The sequence below is a fragment of the Penicillium psychrosexuale genome (genome assembly GCF_028828465.1).
Source record: "Penicillium psychrosexuale strain IBT 29551 chromosome Unknown utg000002l, whole genome shotgun sequence".
Classification (NCBI taxonomy): domain Eukaryota; kingdom Fungi; phylum Ascomycota; class Eurotiomycetes; order Eurotiales; family Aspergillaceae; genus Penicillium; species Penicillium psychrosexuale.
Window position 1 is genome coordinate 1,945,373 of NW_026643187.1, and position 16,080 is coordinate 1,961,452.

The 16,080-nt window shown below is 51.1% G+C and overlaps 8 protein-coding genes across 8 annotated transcripts; 3 read left to right on the top strand and 5 right to left on the bottom strand.

Annotated features, from left to right (window-relative positions):
• Nucleotides 1–534: 534 nt before the first annotated feature.
• On the top strand, nucleotides 535–813 carry N7518_001880 (uncharacterized protein; the record flags this gene model as incomplete). Its single annotated transcript, XM_057182808.1, has 1 exon — nucleotides 535–813. One exon carries the CDS (start codon nucleotides 535–537, stop codon nucleotides 811–813), a length of 279 nt encoding a protein of 92 aa, XP_057044258.1.
• Nucleotides 814–1,718: 905 nt separating this feature from the next.
• N7518_001881 (uncharacterized protein) lies at nucleotides 1,719–2,158 on the top strand (the record flags this gene model as incomplete). The annotated part of the gene is given in 3 exon segments (XM_057182809.1): nucleotides 1,719–1,759; nucleotides 1,774–2,005; nucleotides 2,042–2,158. The coding sequence occupies 3 exon segments, from the start codon at nucleotides 1,719–1,721 to the stop codon at nucleotides 2,156–2,158; spliced, it is 390 nt and encodes a 129-aa protein (XP_057044259.1).
• A 607-nt stretch (nucleotides 2,159–2,765) lies between these two features.
• On the bottom strand, nucleotides 2,766–6,294 carry N7518_001882 (WD repeat protein; the record flags this gene model as incomplete). The annotated part of the gene is made up of 8 exons (XM_057182810.1): nucleotides 2,766–3,020; nucleotides 3,077–3,269; nucleotides 3,331–3,419; nucleotides 3,473–4,416; nucleotides 4,496–4,712; nucleotides 4,767–5,985; nucleotides 6,123–6,201; nucleotides 6,258–6,294. The coding sequence occupies 8 exons, from the start codon at nucleotides 6,292–6,294 to the stop codon at nucleotides 2,766–2,768; spliced, it is 3,033 nt and encodes a 1,010-aa protein (XP_057044260.1).
• Nucleotides 6,295–7,674: 1,380 nt separating this feature from the next.
• Nucleotides 7,675–8,735, bottom strand: N7518_001883 (putative mitochondrial carrier protein (Pet8); the record flags this gene model as incomplete). The annotated part of the gene is made up of 2 exons (XM_057182811.1): nucleotides 7,675–8,622; nucleotides 8,679–8,735. The coding sequence occupies 2 exons, from the start codon at nucleotides 8,733–8,735 to the stop codon at nucleotides 7,675–7,677; spliced, it is 1,005 nt and encodes a 334-aa protein (XP_057044261.1).
• Nucleotides 8,736–9,358: 623 nt separating this feature from the next.
• Nucleotides 9,359–11,976, bottom strand: N7518_001884 (uncharacterized protein; the record flags this gene model as incomplete). The annotated part of the gene is made up of 3 exons (XM_057182812.1): nucleotides 9,359–10,122; nucleotides 10,181–11,513; nucleotides 11,680–11,976. 3 exons carry the CDS (start codon nucleotides 11,974–11,976, stop codon nucleotides 9,359–9,361), a joined length of 2,394 nt encoding a protein of 797 aa, XP_057044262.1.
• A 729-nt stretch (nucleotides 11,977–12,705) lies between these two features.
• N7518_001885 (uncharacterized protein) lies at nucleotides 12,706–13,023 on the bottom strand (the record flags this gene model as incomplete). The annotated part of the gene is made up of 1 exon (XM_057182813.1): nucleotides 12,706–13,023. One exon carries the CDS (start codon nucleotides 13,021–13,023, stop codon nucleotides 12,706–12,708), a length of 318 nt encoding a protein of 105 aa, XP_057044263.1.
• A 481-nt stretch (nucleotides 13,024–13,504) lies between these two features.
• On the bottom strand, nucleotides 13,505–14,030 carry N7518_001886 (mitochondrial 54S ribosomal protein uL11m; the record flags this gene model as incomplete). Its single annotated transcript, XM_057182814.1, has 2 exons — nucleotides 13,505–13,837; nucleotides 13,902–14,030. The coding sequence occupies 2 exons, from the start codon at nucleotides 14,028–14,030 to the stop codon at nucleotides 13,505–13,507; spliced, it is 462 nt and encodes a 153-aa protein (XP_057044264.1).
• A 405-nt stretch (nucleotides 14,031–14,435) lies between these two features.
• N7518_001887 (survival factor 1 family protein) lies at nucleotides 14,436–15,843 on the top strand (the record flags this gene model as incomplete). Its single annotated transcript, XM_057182815.1, has 5 exons — nucleotides 14,436–14,455; nucleotides 14,514–14,729; nucleotides 14,817–15,241; nucleotides 15,302–15,678; nucleotides 15,745–15,843. The coding sequence occupies 5 exons, from the start codon at nucleotides 14,436–14,438 to the stop codon at nucleotides 15,841–15,843; spliced, it is 1,137 nt and encodes a 378-aa protein (XP_057044265.1).
• Nucleotides 15,844–16,080: the final 237 nt, after the last annotated feature.

The window sequence follows — 16,080 nt, forward strand, 5'->3', positions numbered from 1 at the left end:
CACGCTAGCAGTGACGTGGGCCCAATGACACCTCGGCAGGTGACATTGCTGAGAAATCAAAGGTGGCAGTCCGGATTTTGAGTATAGGCTAGACCGAACTATAAGAAAAAGCAAAATGCCATTAGCTGACTTGTTGTCTTAAAGCCGCAACAATACCGGTGGAAGGATCTCCAAGCCTATTTTTTTGTCAACCAATAAGAATGAAGTTTATATAGAAAATAGGCCAAATAAGCCGGCTAAATGTGAGATATCGGCATAATAAAGATGTGCATTCCTATTTGAGACATCTTGCAGATCCGAGCCAATCCTCTGTCGTGCACTCTAGGCAGACGCTTATCTTGGAGGACTTTGATACTCCCGACTACTCCGTATACTTTCCCCAGACCCTTAAACCTTCCTCTTCCCTCTTCCTCACTCTCGACCGAAAATTCCTGCCTCCAATAACCAGACACCGGACGACCAGACACCGGACTGCAACCCCCACGCTCCCCCGTGGAAGAGCCCAAATACCGGACTACAACCCAATCGCCCGACATGGCACTGTCACTGTCAGCTTCACTTAAAACATCCCTACTAAACTGCGGAACCTTTATCAGTGAAAGACTCGAAGCAGCTCCCTTCCAGACCTTCCTAGTCTTGGCATCTGTCTGGATACTCTCTATCCCGACTCTTGTGTTTTTGATGACCCGCTACTGGCCCTCGTTTAATTCCAAAAAGGCCAAGCCTGAACAGCGACGCTCGCGCGAGAACACCGATGCCAGCGAGACCCCTACGGGGACCCCTATTCAAACCTCGAGTGAGAATAAGGATTGAGTCATGGGGCGCAAAACGCCACATGTAACTACGGGGCTAGGTGGGAGCAACACCAGTTCGTCGATCGCTCTATGTCAGCCCTGAACGAGGTAGTCTATTTTGGATTTCCTGGTGAATGGGAATTGTTATTGGTTGCTCTCATGCAAGTTCAGTCTAGGTTGTTCCTTTCTTCCAAGCTAAACTCATTTAAGAATGCCTTGCATGCCGAAGGCGGGATTTGCCGTCCACAATATGCGGGGGATCTACGGGAGTATATACAACACCGGTCTCTGCTTTATATACTTCATATTGTTATTCCCCGCTTTGACGATATCATGTCACGACCCTTTCTGCTATACTCTGTACCTTGATCAGAAATAGGAAAATGTAGTAGACCAAGTGGCTGTCCGCAGTCAGAAGACCTTCATTGCTTGGCTTTCATTCCCTAGAACTGCTATAGTATCCACCGTAAGCTTACCCGATCCACATGCCTCATTCAGTGTCATATACCAACAAGACTCGGCCGAGTCGAATACACAAAGGGACAGCAGCCATCCTCAACGCCTCTCAACTAGTGCTGGTCCAGTAGTCCAATCCTACAAAGGCAACCGTCTCGCCAGCACGAGATAGGAGCATACCAAGTAAGCCCTAACGGCGCCATGCCTCTCCTACACGTGTGAATGTAACCCAATGCACGCCCAATTTGGAGTAAACCCGTCAGCAGAAGACACCCCCCGCATGGGATTGCCCCTTCGGTCAAGGCATTCTCCTCGACGAAGTACTTCTCATCGACTGCTCGAGCAGAAGCCCAAAACTATAAGAACCCCGAAGAAGAACGGAGCAAAGAGAGCTTCCTACCAGACCAGACCAAGCAATCATCAGAATCTTCCAACAAAAACCAAATACTTCTTCAGAATCTTTTCAAGATGCTCTCCAGCACCATCATTTCGACGTGGACGTCCACTACGTGGGATACTCCAGCGCGACCGAAGCCTGGCTCACCAGCCTGGACCCGCACTCAGCCAACAGCGACGAAGAAAAAGCGCGCATCCTGACCGAAGCCGCGTACGCGAAGAAATTTAGTTGGTCGACTTATAATGTGCGGGCTGGGTTCTTCTCGACTACTTGGACGGCTTGCAATCAGGAGGTTCAGGCTGAGCATAAGACTAGTGCTTCTTGTGAGGGATTCGGGACTTCGGATCAGGGTGGTGATGTTTGTCTTAGCAATCGTGCTACTGGATGTACCTAGGTTGTTGAGGATGGGAAGCTGAGGATGGGAAACAGAGGATGGGAAACTGAGGATGGGAAGTTGGGGCTTGAGGTGGAGGATGTTGAGGTGGAGGTAGAGAGAGTGGTGTTGCTATAAGGAACAGGGTGATGGTTGTTCAAGCTTAGGATCATGATTATCGTTGTCCATATGTAGTCATGCAATGCAATTGTTGCCCTTTTCCGAGCCCTCAGGACCATACCCGATCAAAGCGAACATTCTCTTCACTTGATAGAATTGTGTTGCATCGGGGACATGAGTAACTGCATAGTTAGTACGCTAAGTTCTCTTGGGTGTCCGGTTAGTGCAGCTAGTCAGGGGCCATGAACGGAATTTACAACAGAATAGGCTTTGAAGGATCCATGAATTCGATTCTTCGCCAATATTGCCGGGAACACCGGCAACATTAATACATGAGAATGCAAGCTGCAAGCTTGAGGCAAAAGCAAGGCCCAAAGCGACAACCAAGTAAGCCAGATGCGCTAACACCCAGAAGAAGAGAAACAGGAGGTGTGATAGACATCAAAAAGATCAAGATCAAGATCAAGATCGAAATCAAAATCTCGCCCATATGTACTACAGACCCATGCATGTAGCATTCATTGCATTGCGGTAGGCTGAATATCAAATGTACCATTTGAAGAGAAGGAAAAAGAAAAGAAAAAAAGAAAAAAGCCCACGAAAGGTCCCAAAGACTGGGTTTTCATTAGGTGATTGCAGAGCCTGCGACAGAAGCCGAGTTGGTCACAGAATGGATACTCCCGGGTGGCGCAGGTGCATGGCTATCCCCGTTCGGGATATGGGTTTCTTCCACAAGGACATGGTTCTCATCAATTCCTAGGAGAGACCGGGGCGGGTAAATCTCTTTCTTGCCGTTTGTCTTGTAGTAGAGAACCATGTCTCCGGAGGTGCGCCAGAGGTGCGTGCGAATCGTTGCTAGAGTCATGTTTGGTGGACACAGCTGGTGGATGAAGATTAGCATGATTGGCGACAATAAGATATGGGATAAAAGCTTACAGTCTTCTGGCAGTATAGCTCGAGATACTCCTCTGGTGGCATAACGGACTCCGGTTCATCCGGGTTGGCAGGGTCAATGCGCTCTGCGACATAAGCAAGAACCTTCTTCGCTCGGAGCATGCGGTTGGCATTAAGACGAGAGCCATTGTTATTAGTGTTCATATTTCCCGGAGGGGCACCATTGGGAGCTGGCCTGGATTAATAACGAGATTAGTTTCATCAACAACACGCATTCCAAAAGATCCAAAACATACGGGTCGGGCTTGACGACTGGCGGCAAGGTATCATCGAAAGGCTTCAATACAAAGGCGATCTTGACCTGCTCCTTGAAGGGAATTTGATTCTATAACGAGTGATCAGTAAGAGGGGAAAGAAAACGCGAGAAAATAGACGTACCTTCAGAAGAAGCTCACCGAGCCAATGAGGAATTGATTTCTTAAGGCTTTCGAGGTCTTCACCAACGCGGCCGACGGTACCTCTGTAGAGATCTGAGGCAACGGCAGTATCGCCAGTTTCCTCCTGAATGAAGACTGCAGTCCGGGCTGGGATATCCAGTCGCGGAGTTTCCTCCTCAGAACTAGGAGAAAGAGCCGTCTCCAACTCTCGATCTGTATTTGTAGCCAGAAATTCTTCATAATCATCACGAATGCGGTCAATGACGCCACAGAGATTGGGCTCATAGACCTTCTCTTCCTTAACAGAGGAGATCTCCGACTCTTCGACCTTTTCTTCTAATATCTGAGGCTTCGTTTCCGTAGAATTGCGACCCAACTTCTTGGGGAAGTTCATTTGGAACTTTTTTCCGAATAGTGACTTCTTCCGCTCTTCCTTATCAGGCTCTGCGGGGGATTGAGGAACTCCTGGAGTTGCATCCGACGGAGACAGAAGAGACTTGCCGGTGTCGGTTTGTTGGGCCGCTAGAGGCCTTTTCGAGAAGTAGTCACTTGGTGAAAAGGATGATGCCCCGCCATCGACATGGGAATTTGTTAGCCCTGAGGCATCAGGTGTGTCTGGTTCAAATGCTGGGAACGGAGAGTTGCTCTGCATGGAAGTGCTCATGTAGTTTGACGATGGTGTGCCAACATTGATGCCAAAGCCGATGTTCGGGCTACCAGGGAAGTCTGAGCTGGGACGCAGAGTCGACATATGATGAGGATTCGATATCGGAATACCAATGCTGCGAGGGACATCATCGCCAGATATCGAGGTAGTCAGCGGATTCAGTCGAGCATTTTCTTCTGCTCTCGCGATGGCAGTTTGGCGGTAATCGTTGTCTCGTCGGACTTCCTCGTCTACTACCAGAGCGAACAGCCAGCGCAAAATCCATTTGCCGAGATTGACTGCGTGTTGTCAGTATGGCAAAGAATATCCGCCAAGGTTGACAGTAGAGCAGAATAGGTAGTCGTAGGAAATACTCACTTCTTTGATCATCCCTAAACTGATACAGATCAGATAGTGGTAGATCGATCTCGTCGGCATAAACTTCTGCGTCGAAACAGCGATTAGGCTCCAGAATGACTGACAGCCTGCCAGTGCGTACGTTGATAGCACACCAATGTCCGATACTATCAACGGTGTTTACCTCTGACTCAACATCATCCATATGACGCTTGCCGAAGGTTTGGACAGGAATACACTAGGTTCATGTTAGTCGATGTCTAATACTTCTCCGGCTGAGATGCCAAATCACCTTCAGCAGGTCCCAGAGAACAACTTCTCCTGCCGAATCTTGAGTAAGTGTGCGCCTCCGATCATTCAACATCAAGCACTTGATCAAGCCGTGTTGGCCTTCAATGGTTTCCTCGGGCTGTGAATGAACCGGGATTGTCAGGTCAATTGTCGCCAAGTTAGGCTCCGAGGAATTAAGTTTAGGGGCTGCGCCACCAAGAATCGAGGTCGCTGATAACTGCAAAAGAGCATTATATGGAACCTTCTTCGGTCCCTTCTCTGGGGTTGCGGGCTTTGCAGCAGAGTCTATAGTACGTGCTGGGTCGGGGGCCGGCTCGATTCCCACTGTGATGTCAACATCTCGCCAGCGGTTGATACTAGACTTGGGGGTAGCTGTCCAGATGTAGTCTCCCGCCGCCACAACCTTGACAACGCCCTCGTGCTCTTGTAGTGCGGCGACGCAGAGGCCCTGGTCGGGATCGGCCGATCCTCGCATGTCGGTCTTCGCCACCAAGCCGGAGCGGTCACTTGAGTAGAAGACAGAGAGATCGGGGTGGTCCGAGTAAAGAGACCACACGCTATCATTGTGCATGGTCAGGGTGTTCATGCATCGACCCGCCGTGAGAGACCAGATCTTGATCGTCTGGTCAGAGGACCCCGTCATAATTGTATCGCCGGACTGGTTAATCATAATAGCACGAATGTTGTCCGTATGGCCCACGAACTTCGTCACAAGCTTTCCAGACCGGGGATCCCATACTCGGACGACATTCTCAGGGCCACCGCTAGCAAGCACCGACGAGACCGCACCCAGCGCATAGACAGAGCCTTTATCTGAGGAGTCTTCCCCACCGGCATTGATGTTCAGTATCTCCCCGCCGCCATTCAAATCCCAGAGGTAAACCTTTTGATCGAGACCGCCCGAGGCAACCCATGTAGCCTGGCTACCGGGGCTCGCCAGGGCCTTCACATAATCGGTATGTTTTCCAATGCGCTCCGGGACCTCGGTTGACTCGGAGTGCGGGCGCCAGAGTCGCACAGTCGTGTCGGACGAGGCGGAAACAAGCGCGGAATTGTCCTGTGCCAAGACTATGTCGTTGATCCAATGACTATGTGCTTGGACCTGGGTTTTGAAGACGGTCGGACGGGAATTCTGACCAGGAGACGAGAGCGCAGACGCAGAGGAAAGAGGAAAGTCGAGATCCCAGGAACAGATGACACCGTCGCGGCCCGCGGAGTAGCTAGGAGAGGGGACGTCATATTAGTATCCGTGCAATCCACGTGCCTGATTTCCGGAAGATCGCGATCGCAAACTTGGCACGGGTTCAAAACTAGATCATGGATGCCAGCACTAGCATAACGAGGGAAAGCTACTTACAGGATGGAGTTCTGACGGTCGACAGTCAAGCCATTGACCCCCAACCGGTGCCCACCGGGTGCATCAGGCAGAGGGAGGACTAGAGTGAGAGACACAGTCAGCGACGCGGGGGTAGATACACAGGATCCAACATACCATAGGTGACCCTCTGGTGGCTCAGTTTGCGTGCCATACATGCAGCGTTGAAGGAGTGAAACCAATTGCGGAGATGCAAATGCGGAGCTTATCTGACGAGGCCGATCGCACGTTCAGTTTTGGTGGGGAAAGGAAACGTCAGAGCATTCGCGACGATCAAAAGAGAGAAAGTCAAAAGGCCGAGGAAAAAAGAAGCGAAGGGGAAAACAGTCAAATGAGGGGAAGTTCAGAGTTGGAGGCGCCAGGGGTCCGGAGTTTATGTGTTTATGTGTTTGGACTTCCTATGTGATATCCAATACGACCTTCAAGTAGAAATCATGAGATTACTCGTCTTTCTCCATTATTTAATAGTCCGGGGGCCTTTCCTTTCCCTTTCTGGAATGCTTCTCGGTTATTTTAACTATTTGGCTACATCTATGAGTTCCATAGTCCTCTACTTGAACTGATACCCTATATACTTTTGACAAAGATACACAATACATAACTAACTAACTATTGCAGTGGGGGTTTCCAGAGCAGGATGACTAAGCGGCTATGTGATATAAAAGCACTCCCGAGGCATAGATAGCAACGCAGACACCTTTCCATCTTCACTTCTCAGTAGTCACCCCATGGTGTTCTCCTCTCTAGCACCCTACTACTCCTAGTGACGACTCTGCTCTCACACCTGTTTCGCAGGCAGGGCTGTCGGTGCCCCTATCCTAGGGACCCCTCTTCACTATATATTATGCACATCCACAAGACCCCGTTTAGAGGAACAATCCTTCAGCCCTACCAATGGGGTAGTAACATGTCCGCTCCGATGGTTTGATAGATTTGCGCTCAGTCTAGTCAGTTAGATGCTCCACTCGTCTCGTATAGAATGAGACTTAAGCTCGTGCAGAACATACGGATAGAGCAGCTTGGCTGCGTCGCCAAGATAGGGCTTGGTTTGGGGCTTCGAGAAGGCTGCAGCTCGTATAGATTTGCAGAACGTCTCACACCTTAAAGCTATACACGTCATTCTCCGTAATTGCACGAATGCTCATCTGATGTCAGAATTTCACCTATCTATAAGCCAGTGTATACAATATAAGGCTTCTTTTATGTTACCGATGAGCCTGAGGGAGAGACTTCCTCGCTGATTAGCCAGGCAGGTCTTGTCCATCTTATAGATGTATATCTTTGATTAACAAGTCGCCAAGGGCGTTGCTTCAAGCCTTGAGCTTGCAGACCATGATTTCCTGCAGATAGAGGGCATCCTGGCTGTTGAGCAAGTCCAGGAATTGAGCTGCTTGAAGCCGAAAGCAGTCCGAGCAAGTAAAAAGAATGACATATAATTGCTCAAACAACTCGCTTCCCAGAATCTACAAAATCTATGCTCTTCCAACCTTCTATATAGCAAAAATATACAAACTACAAGGCCAGAAAAATCCAATCAAAGACTTTTCTCCGCCTGCGCCGCCTGGCGTCCCTCAAGAGTATTCGAAGCATACTGATAACTCCCAAGGAAGACAGCCCCACCAATACCAATCCACGTCACACGCGGCGTGATACCACGCCAGAAAGCACCGGGCCCTTCACGTGCAATGCCGCGCACAATCTCCTTAACACGAACAGGCGCGTCAACGCCGCGCCGCGCAAGCATAACCCGCGTCTTGATCACGTCTAGCGGGGTAGTTAGGCCAGCCGCAATGGCGCCGGCAACACTGCCGAACATGGCACTTGTGGTAGCGGGGATCTGCGTCTCGGCGAGAGACGAGGCTGTCTCCGCAGTTCGCAGGTACCGCTTGCCGTAGGCTTCCTTCATTGACTCCCACATTGTGAATTGCAGCACAGTGAAGGGGATCTCGCGGGCAATTGTGATGCCCGCACCGCGGTAGAGTTCGCGGAAGACCTGGCTGTAGCCGCGCTTCGCTGCTGGGGTTGAAGGCGTTGTGGTTGTGCTTGTTGGGACCGCGTGCCGCAGGGACAAGATGTCCTTCAGTGCAAGGAGACTCGAGCCGCCGAAGAGGCCGGCTTGGGCACGCTGCTTAATGACTTCTGTTGGGACGCGGACGGCGCATGCGGCGATTTCGCCGAGGGAGGAGGCGAGTGAGTGTGTGAGGATTATGTGGGAGCGGGATTGGGAGTTAGTTTTGCTGTTGGCAGATTGAGGTACGAGCAGAGTCCGCTTCACGCTATCGTAGACGATGAAGAAGGAGGCGGCGGAGGGGGCAGAGCCAAAGAGGACGGATGGGAGGCCGGCATAGATACCGCGGAAGGTTTGGCGGAGGGAGACTCGGGTTTGGGGTGCGGTGTGGTCGCGTGCTTTTTGGAGTCGGGTTTTGATGGTGTCGAGAGGGTAAAGGGAGCAGTCGACGGTTAAGCCTGCAATCGCGCCGGACTATATAGTAGAGCTGTTAGAGGGATACTCCCGGAGAGAGCTCTGGAGAAGCTTACAATTAATGACCGCGTCCACAGGGAGGAGACCAATGGCTCCCCGTCAGGTTGGGCCATTTTTGAATAGAATTGGATATGGAGATAGTTCTATCACAAGAACATGGCCAATTGGTTGGAAAAGTAGGAAGGGAGAACGGCAACGACGTAGGTTGTACAGCAAAGTAGACGGAGAAGCTCCGCGGATATGGCTGGCAGTTTCTTTTGCTCCGCGGTCAGGCCATCCGATATCGCCGATCTTCGCTACGTCCAATTCAAAAGAATTTATACTATCGTAGGCTCGACGTTTGGATTGAAATTTATTTACTATTGAAGAAAATAAAGCTCTTTCGCACAAGCGTGGGGCATTGACAAAAGAATACCCTCAAAAAAACACGCACTGAGACATCCCACACCAAGTCTATCAGTACCATCCATCGTGAAGCCAGAGCCAGTGCTCCGTTTTCCCTCAACATCTTCACAAGAGAAACTCGAGCGCGATAAAATGTCACAGAATTTTATTGAAGAATATCAACTCATCTCAACCATGGCCGGGGGAATGAGGGAAACCGCCAAATCATCTACAATACTCGTAGGGAATCACACACTGAACGCGGAAGGGAAGGGGACAAAAGTGCCACCCCGTTCTCAAAGGATAAAGGGGATATATAGACACGAGGAGAAGTTGATACAAAGAAGGGATATTATTTGGCCCTGGCAGCTTTGCTGGCCACGGCAGGGGTCTGGGCGGGGGGCTCGAGGACGTGGGTGTGGCCGGGGGCATTGATAATTTCACCAGTCACGTCCTGTCGGCAGGCCTGAATGTTTTTTACCCAGTCATCCGCTAGGACCTCGTCGAGAGTCGCTCGGTTTTTCGGGTTGGTCTTCAGCATGCGGCCAATGATGTACCGGCTTTCCCGCGGCAAGATCCGGAGAAGTCGCCATGGGCCCTTGATGACCTCCTGGCGCTGCCCAGAAGGCTGGGTTGATGTCTGAACCGGCGGTGCCTCTTTGCTGGTGGTTCGGGTGGGCCGATCATGGGCGCAGTTGCTGGTTTGGCTGATCTGCTTTTGAGCAGTATCGGGAGGATCATCCTCCCTCTGGAGGGGGGGCTCTAATTTCTTTGCTTCTGCATCTTCAGCCCCGTTTCCATTTTGGTCCGTTCCAGACTGATCAGGTCCGCTCGAGCGAGGGGTCAAACGCTTATTGTCCTGGGCTTGGGAAAGAAGATCTGGTGTCGACTTGGGCCGACGGCGTGGCTCCGGTTCGGGAACCGGGGTGCCTGGGGTCGGGCTGGAAACGAACAGCTTGTATGAGTTGTCGGTCAGGCGCGGTTGCTTCCATGGGAACCGGCGCAAGGTCATACAGCAGAAGATGATCGCCAGCGACCAGACATCCGTGGGGCGAGGGTCATATTTCTTCTCGTCGTAGACCTCGGGGGCAAGGTAAGGATCAGAGCCAACGATACCTGGTCATGCAAATCAATAACCACCAACGGCGAACAAAAAAGATACAGGATTACTTACCTGAAGCAGGGACAATGTCGTTCTCAAAAGGATAGCGGAATACGACGGCACTTCCGAAATCAATAATTTTCATGATGCCACGGTCGTTCACCACCACGTTATCCAGTTTCAGATCCCGATGGGCCAGACCCATGCCATGGATGTACGCCACACCGCTCAGAATCTGCTTGAAAGAGCAGGCGATCTCCTCCTTGCCCATTTTGCCGGTCATCACGATAGCAAACAGATCGAACGGCGCATATTCCATGACCTCATACCAGCGACTGCCTTCTTGGATGATATCCAAGGTCTCGATGATATTGCCATGGTGCAAGGTGGAGCCAATACAGAACTCTGCAGTCACCTTCTTAGAGTATTCCTTCAAGCTCTCCCAGTTGTGACGGTCTCGGAATTGCTTGACTGCAAAGGTGACGCCGTCACTGTTGCGCTTCAAGAGACGCACCGAGCCACCAGCTCCAGATCCGAGCACTCTGCCCAGCTTTCCATACTTGGAATTCAGACCGTGATCATCAGCAAAGGGAACATTTTCGGTAGCCATTTGATACGGAGTGGACTTTCCAGCTGATGGACTCGACTTTTTAGGCATCGATGTCGGGGACTCGGATCGCTTGTTGCGATGGCCCATCTTGAAGAATCGTTTCAATTCAGACATAGAGCCATGATGCTGGTGGCCGTGGTGCTTATCGCTACCGTGCTCCTTCTTACCTCCAAATATGCTCCGCTTGTCACTAGGTTTGCTGAGGTCACTCGCGCTACTGGATCGGGGAGCCGAGGGACGAAATGATCGTTTGACATCCCGACCGCTGAAGATAAAGCGAGGATCCAACTGGGCAAGGTTTTTGGACTGGGGTGGTCGCTTATGGCGCGCATATGGATCATTAGGTTCGCCCACAGGGGTCATAGTCACTGGCGGAGTAAGAGACTCTTGTGGAGTCGAAGGGGGACTTTCATCTTGGGCGGTGCTCCCATCATTCCCAACGAAGAATTGCGCACGATTTTTGGGTACTTGGATAGCATGAGAAGCTCGCTCTGAACCTTCACTTTTTCTGGTAGGCTCGGTAGACTGAGGGCGGGAGGATGAGCTGGGTTGAGGCGTGCTGTTCTTGTCGGTTGATCCGACTGGAGGTGACGCTTCAGGGGTAAAATTAGTGTCCGCGTGGGGTCGGCTGGTAGCTTTCAGAGAAGAACTGTCGCTGGTTCGGCCTTCGCGAGAATGGGTTGCAGCTGGAGTAAGAGGGGGTGACTGTACAGCAGAGGCTGGAGGAGACGGACGCGGCGAGGCAAAGGCACCGGTGCCATGTCCGCTCCGATCACTCGAGTCTCGAGATGCAACCTATGAGGATCCAAGGTTAGTATGATGACGATATTGCCACACAGTCCATTGAGTCTCCACTCAGCACTCATCGGATTGTGGGAAGTGAATATCACTTGGCACGTGAAAAGGATTGGAAGACTCGGAAGGACACCCGACGCCAAATTAGAGATAGATATGGACATACCCTGGAGGAAGGAAGAGACATGGGGTCAAAGGAGAAGTTCCGCAGGCGGGACTCCTGAAGCTGTGCGCCCTGCATACTCATCGCCAGCGACCGTAATTGTTCCTCGTCCGTAGGTCGCCTTTGGTCTGGCTGGTCTGGTTGCTCTGGTTGCTCTGATACAGGGGACAAATCTGATCGACCTGGTTCAATCTCCTCCGCGATGGAGGAGAAACGGACTTGGTTAGGCTGAGCTCTTGACTTGGCATCGGCGTCACCGGGTTCCGAGGCCTGGCCGGGGATCTTCGCGGGGTTGTGCATACTTTGGGATTCTAGAGAGGTAGACGTGCGTCAGACGGTTGGCAGGGATTTGGGAGACACCATCACAACCGATCAGCACGGCAGCCAAGACATACCTGAACCCATGGGGTTGGTGGGTGTTGGATCAGTCATTTCAGACGTCATAGTGTTCGCAGTTCGGCCCGGAACGTGGGACACATGCCCCTCACGGTGGGTGAGTTGGAGAATCCTAGATAGCGAACTGAAAACCAGTTCAAAAGCTGTCAAATGTGGTCAAATCTGCAGAATTGGACGGTTTCCTCCCAAACAGAGCCTAAGGAGTCAAAGACCGACGCGAGAGGCAAATCTTTTCCCTTTTTAACTTTTTTTTCTTCCGCCGAATGCGATCGAGAGCACCCGGGTCTGGTTCAGGAATCCGGGAATCCGGGTATCCCGGGTCTAAACGAGAAGATATGAGAAGCGGAGATGGTTGAGGGAAGAGGCAGAAGGAAGTAAAAGAGAAAGAGAAGAGGGGAGATGTCAGGGTCTGGGCCTCAGGCAAACCTGGGATTTTGGGGGCGAGTGGGGTGGGAGGGAGGGAGGAAGACGACGAAGAAGAGAGATAGTGAGGGAGTGGTAGTTTGTCCGTCTTTGACCTCATTTACTGCATTTAATTCCCTTTTTTTCGTTTGGCCTATTTCCAATTTACCAGATGAGCACGATAATATGTCAAATATACCCCATATTTACCCAAACTGTCCTTGAAATGCCTTACCTCATAAGTCGGATGGCCGCGGAGAGTTCAAGATGATGTCGACCCCGTGCCGACTTCCCGGAGGCGCTGACCAGACGCTGACCAGGCCCTACGTACTCCCAAGCCTTGCTACGACGTATGGAGTACTCATGTTGTACATCGGTTCCCTCTGCAGGCCACTGGACGATGGGTCTTTGGATCTGGAATATTGCCTGAACGGGCTTAGTATATCTGCTGACTCCACTAGATTCCCTTTCCTCTCCGACATCGTAAAGGGCCAGGCCGTCTTTCTCCGCTAGATTCTCCAGACTCCATGCCAAGTAGCATGTCGACATTATGCAGTGACACATTCAGGGTCTGAAGTCACACACATGCCAAGTTCTCCGCTCCGCAGATCAGTTGGAGTCTGTGACCTCATCTGTAGGCTTCCGGTCACTTCTCTTGGTTGTCCAGTCATCGCCGAGAAGAGGTCCACGGGAAAACCGGGGAGGGTCTTAATATTGGTGTGATCACATGTCAGCCCATTTCAATTGCATTGTGGTGATTAGTTGGTCTATATTTGACTTTATAAGTCACTCTTGCCGCCGCTTGCGTACGGAGTAGTATATAACTTTCAATGTAGATATCTCTTGGATTTCAATAGATATAGCATACAATCTGGAAAAAAATAATAATCGGTATCGTACAACGGGGGAAGAAAAACCCCCAAATTTCCCAGAAAACGCCCGGTAAAACGATCCAAATCAAAACAAGCAGGCCCCTTGGAGCACTGTCGGAATGACCAATAATTATACAAGTCTATTGTCCTTGTGATGCTCAGGGAACAACCTGGATACCAATGGACTTGGCCTGGGACATGACACTCTTGCACAATCCCTCCAGGGACAAGCCTGATAACCGCGTCTCGGTCTGCTTGAGTTTGGCGATCTCATAAACATGCTTGAGGGAGATCTTGCCACAAACATCGTGGCCAGGATTCATCGCACCACGCAGCCGGTTCTTCCGGGGTTCGACATTAGCCGCGTTAAGCAGGAGATAAGTGGTGGTCGGGGTGCGCAGTTCGAAGGAGAAGGATCGGTCGGGGCGGACCGTAACACGCGCGGGGATCGGGACGCCGGTGTTGATGTGAGCTGTACGGGCATTGAATTCCTAGAGAAGTAGTTAATATATATGAACGGGTTAATCGATATAAACCGAGTAAACAAAGACTAACCTTGCAAAAGTCCATGGACTTGACACCTTTACTTCCCAGAGCCGGTCCAACAGGCGGACTGGGACTGGCCTGACCAGCTCCAACAATGAGCTTCACAAACTGATCCTTGGCCAATACGTTTCGTGCCATGATGAGAAGATGTCGAGATGGTTTCCAAAGGCCACAAGCAGAGAAGATCGAACTCGGAAGATTTGCAGATTTGCAGATTTTCAGCCGACGACGCTGATTGGCCAGAGCGGGAAGCGAGCACAAGAAACCCCAACGTCATAAGGTACACTCCTTTCTCTCCTCATCAGAAGCTTCTTTGGCTTCTAATCGATTCATCTAACCATCTTCATCTCGATATTCACGATATCTAGATTCAATCTCTATTCTAATCCGTTGGATCGAATATCTGGTGTATCTCTCTCATCCGGAGAGTCCCATTGACATCCGAACTAGAACTCTCGGGCCCCGCGCGTCGATCTTCCCTTCACCTCCCTTTTCCTTCTTCTTTCTTCTCCAGTTTTTATTAATTCCAAACTTATCGAAATAATGAACTGGTTAAAGTCGACGTACGTTCCGATCGACTCTTCTCTGTTGTGGTTACACTGACCGATTCCATGCGGACAGTCTCTCCGCCGTGGTGGGCACTGAGGAGCCTATCTATGGCCCAGAGGCTATCCAGTCTGTTGCGAAGCAGGGCGAGACCACTCCCTTCTCCGATGTGAACAAGGAGATTCTGCGCTGGCGTGCACACTCTTATACCAATGTCGAAACCCAGACCTTTTACATCATGGCCGACAACGGGACAGTGGTTTTCCTTCAGGTTATCTACAGCAACATTGTGTAAGGAACACTCAGCCGGAGCTTGAAGCTTCCACCATGAAATCAAGACCTACAGCGGCTGACTCTAATCCTTGATCTTGATTATAGTGGAATTCACACCACCGCCCAGTTCAATGTCAAGATTTTCGACCTCAGCGGAAAGGGCGACAACAAGTGGTTCTCGGACCCGCTCTCTAACTTCATGTTCGACGAGAACATGATTTCTTTCGGTGCCGACAACCTGTCGCTGACCCTCAACGAGGAGGGTGACTCCTACTCTATCAAGTCCACCGTCAACAGCGGCGCCCTGGTGGACATCAAGTTCTCCCGGACTGCACCCGGTTTCGTCGTCGGCAAGGACGGTACCTCATACTTTGGAACCGACCCCGATAAGCCATGGGGCTCCATGCGCCACGCTTTCTGGCCCCGTTGTGCCGCCGAAGGCACTATTACCACCAAGGACAAGACCTACGACATGACTGGTCGTGGTCTCTTCATCATGGCCCTGCAGGGCATGAAGCCTCACCACGCTGGTAAGAAGCCCTGTACATAGACTGACAACCGGAACCGCCGTATGCTAAAAAAACACACAGCCGCCCGCTGGAACTTCATTAACTTCCAGACCCCTACCTACTCCGCCGTCATGATGGAGTACACCACTCCCCCCTCCTACGGCTCCACCACCGTCAACGTCGGTGGTATTGTCAAGGATGGCAAGGTAATCTACGTCGGCACAACCAACACAGTGACTCACACAGAAACCGGCCACGACGAGGGCAGTGACTGGCCCGCGCCCAAGGCCATCAAGTGGGAGTGGAGCGGCAAGACAACCGACGACAAGGAGCTCACAGCCGAAGTCAGCGGTGGCCTCGGTTCGCGACTGGATCGCATCGACGTCATGGCCGAGGTGCCAGGCTTCATTAAGAGCATTGCTGGCAGTGTTGCCGGTACTCGGCCGTACATCTTCCAGGTATGTCCCTTCTTACCCTCGTCTTGTTTATTATCAAGATAATCATAGCTAACTCTCCTTGTACAGTACTCGCCTCAGGACAAGCTGTCATTGAAGCTGAAGATCGGCGATGAGGAGATCACCGAGGAGGGAACTATGTTCTCCGAGTCGACTTTCATCTCGTAAAGGTCGCCCGCCTAATTCGCGTACATAGTACCTCATTCTCCCCTGCGGGACTTGATTGTTGGCGTTCATTGTGATGGTTTTCGTGATGCCCTCATTTATGTCTAGAGGATCGGTTTGACTACTTCTTCCCTTATGCGGACCAGATAATCCACAGACTGTATACATGATACTTAATGCTATTTTGACCATATCCTGAAAATATATTAGTAGTCTGTAGATACGTAATGAGGTGGAGAG